The sequence below is a fragment of the Neolamprologus multifasciatus genome, chromosome 14 (assembly GCF_963576455.1).
Source record: "Neolamprologus multifasciatus chromosome 14, fNeoMul1.2, whole genome shotgun sequence".
Lineage (NCBI taxonomy): Eukaryota > Metazoa > Chordata > Actinopteri > Cichliformes > Cichlidae > Neolamprologus > Neolamprologus multifasciatus.
This window is the reverse complement of record NC_140452.1, coordinates 2,415,888-2,424,493: the sequence shown is the minus strand read 5'-3', so window position 1 is coordinate 2,424,493 and position 8,606 is coordinate 2,415,888. Positions and strand designations below refer to the sequence as shown.

At 44.8% G+C, this 8,606-nt stretch overlaps 1 protein-coding gene across 3 annotated transcripts in view; it reads right to left on the bottom strand.

Annotated features, from left to right (window-relative positions):
* Positions 1-4,460: 4,460 nt before the first annotated feature.
* rffl (ring finger and FYVE-like domain containing E3 ubiquitin protein ligase) overlaps positions 4,461-8,606 on the bottom strand; it is a 15,035-nt gene continuing 10,889 nt past the window's right edge. For 2 of the 3 annotated variants that reach the window (XM_085184099.1, XM_085184098.1), the window contains 3 exons: positions 8,472-8,495; positions 8,170-8,373; positions 4,461-8,023 (listed from right to left, as the gene is read on the bottom strand). In XM_085184099.1, the coding sequence (XP_085040225.1) occupies positions 8,186-8,373; positions 8,472-8,495 (212 nt within the window). In that variant the 3' untranslated portion in view covers positions 4,461-8,023; positions 8,170-8,185. Of the gene's footprint in view, positions 8,024-8,169; positions 8,398-8,471; positions 8,496-8,606 lie in introns of all 3 variants that reach the window. The other variant, XM_085184101.1, reaches the window with a different exon arrangement.

Below are 8,606 nucleotides of genomic sequence, written 5' to 3'. Positions count from 1 at the left end.
GTGTTTACAGAACATGGAGAAACTGTGCAAATAACAGCAGGATGTTTGTTGGGAGCAGTGATGGTTATAAAATCTAACAGCTGCTGGGAGGAATGGGCCATGGCGCTCCTTTGTGTACGCAGCAGTGTTTGACTGAAGGAGCGCTCCAGCTCTGCCACAGCTTCATGCGTGGGGGTGGAGACACTGTCCGAGAGTTCTTCTCCTAACACCTGCACTGGGTCGAGGGGGCATCCAAGCCAGTGTTGGTCAAGTTACTTGAAAAAAGTAATCAGTAACTAATTACCGATTACTTCTACAAAAAAGTAATCCCATTACTTTACTGATTACTTATTTTCAAAAGTAATTAGTTACTAGTTAATTTTCAAAAACATGATACACAACCTGAATACGCAATAAAGCAACAGACCTTTCAGCCCAATTCTATTTTCTGCATCATATCAAACTGAATCAAATGAAAAAGTCTCTTTTTAAAACTTAAAACTTTCATTAGTTTTAATCTTCTAACTTTTATGCACATTGCAAATATTAAATTATGTTCAAAAGTCTTTGACTTGCAGATATGTGTTTATTTCCTGCATATTCCAGCACATAAAATAAAATGATGTTTTGTGTTTACACTGTTTCAAACAGATGCAAGTAAAACACAGCAGAAATAAATAAAATCAAAGACTCAGCAGCTCTGAGTCCTGTTGCGCTTAAATCTATTGTCACCTGTTTAGCAGGAGTGGGGCGGGTGGAGGTTTGTCCACAGCGGTCATGTCAGTGGGGGGGATCCGGGGGTTTCTAAGTGAGCGTCACGTTCCCATGGCAGCGTGCTCGCTGCTCGCTCAGATTTGAAGTTTAAAGTTTCTTCCCACGCAGAGTGAACAGCAGACGCTAATGTTTGTGTCACTTTTTACAGAATCAAACTTAAAATAATGTGATTACTTCCACGCTTTAAACGCTGCATGGTCGTACTCTCTCCATCACTCCATGTTAGCCATTGTTGATCTGCACACGTCTGTTGCTGCCACAGGCGCCGCACGCTCGTACGTTATTGTCATGAGACGCTCTCACAAACAAAAGCACAGCGCTTTTCTAACACAGTAACGCAGCATGCTTACGGGAAAGTAAAGGTAGTCTAATTACTTTTTTGCATGAGTAATGCCTTACATTACTCGTGACTATAAAAAAGTAATCGGATTACTGCCCATCTCCTATCCTAGCACAGACCTGGCCTCACTGATGAGCTGATCCTCTCAGCTGTAGATAAGCTGCTGCTCCAACAGGCAGCACCATAGAGTCAAAGAAGAACCTCCACCTGCAGGAGAAAGATCTCCTCAGCAGGCAGAGTCTGCTCTGACCCTTCCTGCTATCACAGCTGCAGTCACATGCTGGCCTAAAAGGATCAGCTCTTCAGTGGTTTCGGTCCTACTTATCAGGAAGGACGTTTTACGCCAACATGGGCTCTCCCTCTTAATTATGGCGTACCTCAAGGCTCTATCTTGGGTCCTGCCTTGTTTACACTACATGTTGCCACTGGGGTCTATTTTCTCACAACCTTTCATTCCACTGTTTTGCAGATGACTTGCAGATGAATCTGCCTTTAAAAGCAGGGACAGACTCACCTTAGCTGTTATTACGCTGCCTGGATGACGTTAAACAGCGGATGGCTTTAAATGTTTTAAAATAAAATGAAAATACTGCGTTGGCCCACATGTAGTATGGCCGGGTTCGAGTCCGACCCCAAAGTTGAAGTGAGTGAGTCTCAGCATCATCAGCTAAAGTTCAGCTCTGACCTTGAGCATGGCCACTGTGCAGCAGTCACACACTGTTCCTTACTTTAAATGTTCTTCACACAAACAGACTGAACAAACTCATCAGGAAGGCCGAGTGTGTTGTTGGCGTGAGCGAGTCTTATCCTACTAAACTATATTTTCATTCTTTTTTGCAGGACGTTTCACAAAATAAAAACACATAATTTATCAAAACATGTTATATTCAAATCCAGGTGAGCACAATTATTACATGACTTTAAATGAGCATCCTTCCCTTTAACTCTAAGCTCTCTTCTTCCTCTCCTGTCCTTCTTTCTTATGTTTCTCCATCTGTGAGTGAAGTTAGCTCTATTTCTTTTCTCTCCCTGAAATCAGCAGCTGGACCTTTAGCTGCAACACACTGTGAGACAAACTGCACACACAAAGTTTGTGTGTTTGCTGATGATTGTTGAGCTGATAGAAACACTGCATTTTATACCTCTTCTTCTGTAGTGCTAGCTAGATTCTGGGGTGCAATCAGCAGCTCGATCGCTGGTCTCAGCACAGGGACACCAAGGAGTGAGTGTCCAGCTAATCTCAGAGACGGTGGGGTATGTATAGAAGGTCTGCCAGGGAAATGGGAGATAGGACATTTAAAATTTTATAAGCAAGACTTTAATTTCATTATAAAATAAAGAGGGTGCTAGCTAGATTGTTTGTGTCACGTGAGCAGAAGAGAAGCATCCTGGACAATTAATGCAAGAGGACCCAAGTTGATTACACAGCAGTGGGGAGTAGACTTCATCACAGTGCTGTTGAGCCAAACATCCCTTTAACGTTAACTAGTAATGACTTCATGAACTTCTTCACAAATAACATTTTAACCATTAGAGAAAAAATTAGCAATAATCATCCCACAGATGTAATATTATCTACAGCTACTCTTAGTTCCATTGATGTTAAGTTAGACTCTTTTTCTCCAATTGATCTTTCTGAGTTAACTTCAATAATTACTTCTTCCAAACCATCAACGTGTCTTTTAGACCCCATTCCTACAAAACTGCTCAAAGAAGTCCTGCCATTAATTAATGCTTCAATCCTAAATATGATCAACCTATCTCTAATAATCGGCTATGTAGGACATGCAGGACATCTCCCCCCCCCCTCCTTCCAATCATCTCCCAGTGTCACAGTGGATCAGGTCAGGAGACAACTGAGGAAGCTTCGCCCCAGAAAGGCAGCAGGTCCGGACAAGGTGTGTCCGAGGATGCTAAAGGCGTGTGCTGCTGAACTTGGGGAGCCGCTACAACGAGTCTTCAATCTCAGTCTGCGACTGGGGAGAGTGCCCACCCTATGGAAGACATCCTGCATCGTCCCGGTCCCCAAAAGGAACCGGCCCAATGAGCTGAATGACTTCCGACCGGTGGCACTGACATCACATCTTATGAAGACTCTAGAGCGGCTCTTCCTCAACCTTCTCCGACCACAGGTACAACATGCCCAGGACCCACTACAGTTCGCCTACAAGGCGGGTGTCGGAGTGGAGGATGCCATCCTGTACCTCCTGCATAGAGCCCACTCACACCTCAATGGGGGAAAAGGCACGGTCAGGATCCTGTTTCTTGACTTTTCCAGTGCCTTTAATACCATCCGGCCCTGTCTGCTCCAGGAGAAACTGAACAGGATGGAGGTGGACCCCTGCCTGGTGGCTTGGATCTCCGACTACCTCACTGACAGGCCACAGTACGTCAGGCTAAAGGACATCACGTCTGACACTGTGGTCAGCAGCACAGGAGCATCACAGGGAACTGTGCTGTCCCCTCTTCTCTTCACCCTGTACACCTCTGACTTCTGCTACAACTCTGAATTATGCCACATTCAGAAGTTTGCAGACGACACAGCCATCATGGGCTGTATCTGGGATGATCAGGAAGAGGAGTACAGAAGTCTGGTGAGGAACTTTGTCGCATGGAGTCACACAAACCACCTGCAACTCAACACCTCAAAGACTAAGGAACTGGTTGTGGACTTCAGGAGGTCCAGAGCAGGTCCACTGCCGGTTCAGATAGAGGGGGAGGAGGTGGAGGTGGTCAACAAGTACAAGTACCTCGGGCTGTGGGTGGACAATAAACTGGACTGGTCATGCAACACAGAGCACCTGTACAAAAAAGCCCAAAGCCGACTGTACTTCCTCAGGAGGCTGAGGTCTTTTAACATCTGCAGGAAGCTCCTGAGGATGTTTTACCAGTCGGTGGTTGCTGGAGTACTGTTCTATGCTGTGGTGTGCTGGGGGAGCAGCACAGCAAAGAAGGACTCATCCAGGCTGGAGAAACTGATCAGGAAGGCTGGCTCTGTGGTCGGCATGAAGCTGGACACTCTGGTGACAGTGGCAGAGAAAAGGACACTAAAGAAACTGCTGGACATTATGGACAATGCTGGGCATCCTCTGCACACGGCCATAAACAACCAGAGGAGTCTGTTCAGTGACAGGTTGCTTCTCCCAAAGACAAGAACCAACAGACTTAAAAACTCCTTTGTCCCACACGCCATCAAACTGTTTAACTCCTCTCTGGAGGGGAGAGGGAGGGGAGACAGGAGGACAAAGGAGGGGGAACAACTAAGCTGTAGTGCCTCTTCACTTCACTGTGCAATTACCTTTTGTGCAATACTTTTTGTTAATAATCAGCAGTGCAATAGACTCCATACTTGAAATGTGCAATTCACTTGTATTTTTATTTTTATTTTTATTTTTATTCCTATTTATTCTATTTATCCCCTTTGTATATTTTATCTATATATGTCTTTGTATTTATATATGTGTGTATATATATATATATATATATATATAATATTCTTAACTCTGTAACTTCTGTCGGTGCTGTGCTTTTTGGAAAACAAATTTCCCAGAGGAACCCACCCGAGGGATTAATAAAGTTTTATCTTATCTTATCTTATCTTATCTTATCTTATGTACCACAGGCCTTCAAGGTGGCTGTAGTTAAATCTTTACTCAAAAAGCATCTCTAGACCAGCAGTCTTAGCTAATTATAGGCCAATCTCCAACCTTCCTTTCATATCAAAAATCCTTGAAAGAGTAGTTGTCAAACAGCTAACAGATCATCTGCAGAGGAATGGTTTATTTGAAGAGTTTCAGTCAGGTTTCAGAGCTCATCACAGCACAGAAACAGCTTTAGTGAAGGTTACAAATGATCTTCTTATGGCCTCTGACAGTGGACTCATCTCTGTGCTTGTCCTTCTAGACCTCAGTGCAGCATTCGATGCTGTCGACCATAATATCCTATTAGAGCGATTAGAACATGCTGTAGGTATTACAGGTATTGCACTGCAGTGGTTTGTATCATATCTATCTGATAGACTCCAGTTTGTGCATGTAAATGGAGAGTCCTCTTCACACACTGAGGTTAATTATGGAGTTCCACAGGGTTCAGTGCTAGGACCAATTCTGTTTACATTATACATGCTTCCCTTAGGCAGCATCATTAGAAGACATAGCATACATTTTCACTGCTATGCAGATGACACCCAGCTCTATCTGTGCATGAAGCCAGATAACACACACCAATGAGTTAAACTGCAGGAATGTCTTAAAGACATAAAGACTTGGATGGCCACTAACTTTCTGCTTCTCAACTCAGATAAAACTGAGGTCATTGTACTCGGCCCAATTTTTAAACATTTGCATTCTTCAAATCCACAAATGTAATTATTTAGCTTTGTTTGATTATTGATGAGACAACGTTTAGTGATCAAAGCACGACAAAGAGCTGGTCTGTGCACGGGTCCGACTGTGGTCGCATCCTCATTCATTTATTTGTATTAACAATTTTGGTCTACGTCGCTGCCCTTTATTAAACACACATATATATTTGTACTATATGTACTCAGTCATTGTGTTGTCTCTTGTCTCCAGCCCACCTGGAAGCAGGAAGGTGGACAAACCCCTCCTGCAGGGGATCCAGCTGCCCGGTGTGACTTTATAGTGTAAATGTGACCTGGTCTGAAACCACATCGAGATCAAATGTTAGATACATTTCCAGAAAATGTTGAGTGGCGTCTGGATTTTAACTCTGGGGTTGCTAATTTCCATCTTTGGAACGTACACCAGTAAACATTTTTTAAAGCAGTTATCAGACGTTCTTATCAAACGCAGCTGAATTTTTAAAATATGCGGTAGATGTAATTAGGAGTCATCCCTTAGATCACAGGCTTCCTCGCACACCTGTGCTGCCCCTCGGCAGGCTTCCAGAAATGGACATCAGAGCTAAAGCAGCTGAACTACAGGGGCACGTACAGGAAGAAGCACAAATGAAGCTGAACCTGCGAAGCTTCTTATGTGAAGTCACAAAGTAAAGATTCCACCGTAAGTAGTTTAATCAGCTACATGTTGAAACCCTCAATAAACCCAATAAGCACAGGACACAGAACTCAAAGAAAATCAAGTTTTATTAGAACACGAAGCAAAGCTCACTCAGAAAAATAAAGCTTCCTGTCGCTCTGTAAAAATGTGTCTCACTGGCAGCTGCAGAAACATTCGGAGTAAATAAAGGTCCCAACACAGGTGAAGACAGGTCAACGTGAGGCAGCTGATCACAGTGTGTCCTTTTAAAAAGCTCGAGGCCAGTGCACTAATGAGGAAACAGCTGGATTAGAGGTTTACATCCCAGCTGTGCTGTTTTCACTGGCTCACCGTGCTCAGACACAAGGTCCTGTGTAAGTTTCAGCTAGAAGCTCTCAGAGCAGCGACGAAGACGACTTTCTAACGTGGCAGAAACCACAGTGCAGTGTGAGCTCCACAGCTGAGCTCGCATGATCCCACCGCACCACAGAGGAAGAAGTTACAGGTTAAAGGCCAGTAAGTAACACCATCTGAATCCAAAATGTTCACAACAAAGATCAAACACAGTGATTTCACTAGAATAAAAACCTCGGGAAAAGGACAAACCGTCCTGCAAACCCCCTGAAAACCAGTTTAAAATCAACAGTTTAGTGCAAACAAAGTCAACTTAAATCCAAAAAGTCTAAAAGCTCAATAACACACAAACAGTCTTCCTCTGTCTTTAAGGAGTCCCTCATGGAAGCGTTTCAGGGCCTCTGCTGTTTCCAGTAAACCTGCTAAAACATTTAAAGCTCCGGCTTCACCCAAACCTCCAGTTTGTGTCATTTCCAGGCAGAGAGGATGAAGAGCTGGAGGTCCAGGCCAGGAATCATGTTTCAGGAAGAAATCTGTCCTCTGACTGAGTCTGCAAGTGCTTACATGCCAACACGTTAGCTGGGAGTCGCGGTTTCCGGACTTTGTTCCTTGTGATAAGCACTGACTCTGAATGCTGTCCTGAAATTTCTCCACCCAAGTCTGAATCTTCGTGAACTTCTTTGATGCCCTAAAAATATTCAGAAATGTGAGTGTGTGCACGGACGTCAGGGGACGCGCCGGGCCGGCTCCACGTTATGCATTTGGTCCCAGGTAATGTGTGTGCTGCCCCCTGCTGGCTCCTGCTATGATGCCACGTATGTGAAGTATACTGGTTTTCATGTTCCTGTGGTTTCCTGTTAGTGACACCGTGACTGAGGGTAAATTTAGTGTGAATATGAGACGTGACTGCAGATGTTCCTTCTGTAACAAAAACATCTGTCCAGGTTTAGGCTGCCGTTCAGACAAAAATAGATTTAAAAATGGTTCCCTGAGTATTTCCTTTAAAAAAAAGTTAATTATGCAAACTGTTTGTAAAATAGAAATCTGTCTGAGCAGATGTTTCATGTGAAGAATGCATCATTAATTTTCTGTATAGAACACACTGAAGCTGCTGTTATTACACTGAAGGCTGAGGGCCGGCTGCTGTTCGCTTCACTTCCTCATTGCAGCGTAAACATGACTGTGATAAGAGTGCAGGCCGAGCGTGGACTTGAAGGCACCGTGAGGACTTCCTGGTTGTCATCACCTGCTGCATTGGTAGATTCCTGCCTGGCTGTGCGCAGGCTGACGGCCGCAGGTCAGACCGAGGCGGCGACAAGGCGATGAAGGCACGGCGGTTTCTTAATCGATTAGTTCACAAATGTGCGGCGAACTCTCCGCAGTGAGAGTTTGTACATTCAGTGTGTGCATCTAAACAGCAGCTCTGAAGGTGGGGTAAGGTCTCGCCGTCTTCAGACAGGCATACCGCACATTCGATTTCCATTAGAAAAATAAAGTTATCAAAATAAAAGCCCACTGTGTCAAGTTCCCTTCAGAAAGACCTGATTACAGTTTATTGCTTTGGAGGCAGTCGGTCCTACAAAGAAGGGAAAAAACACTTTAATAAACTCGTTTAAATCCAGAATAACATCAGACTGGTTCAAGTGGCAGCGTCCGGTTTGTAAACTAGGTCTGGATGCACGCTCTGGGTTAAACTGGTTTGCCCGGTCTGGGTCGGGTTACCTGGGTTCAGCCAGGATCAGGACCGGAAGACGTGGACGGCTCTGACGACGTACTGGCGACACATGGGGCACTCGCTCATTCTCTTTCCACACTTGGTGCAGGTGACCATGTGACCGCACTCCAGCAGCACGCAGTCGATGGGGGAGTCCATACAGATCTTACAGAGGTTCTCCTCCGGACCTCCGGTGCCGACACCACCCGAGTCTGGAGACGAAGGAGCGACAACCGCTTCTTTAATAACAGCATGTAAACACTGATGTCAGCGTTACTCGGTCTGCTTTAGGGAAACTTCACAGACTCACCTGAAGCGTTCACAGCGTTGGCAGCTGAAAGCAAAACACAAACACAAGAAAACTGTTGGAGAGTTTGAAGAACGGAGGCCTGTGTGCAGCATCCTCTTTGAACTGAGAGGACGTCCTCTCGTCGCGGGGGACGTC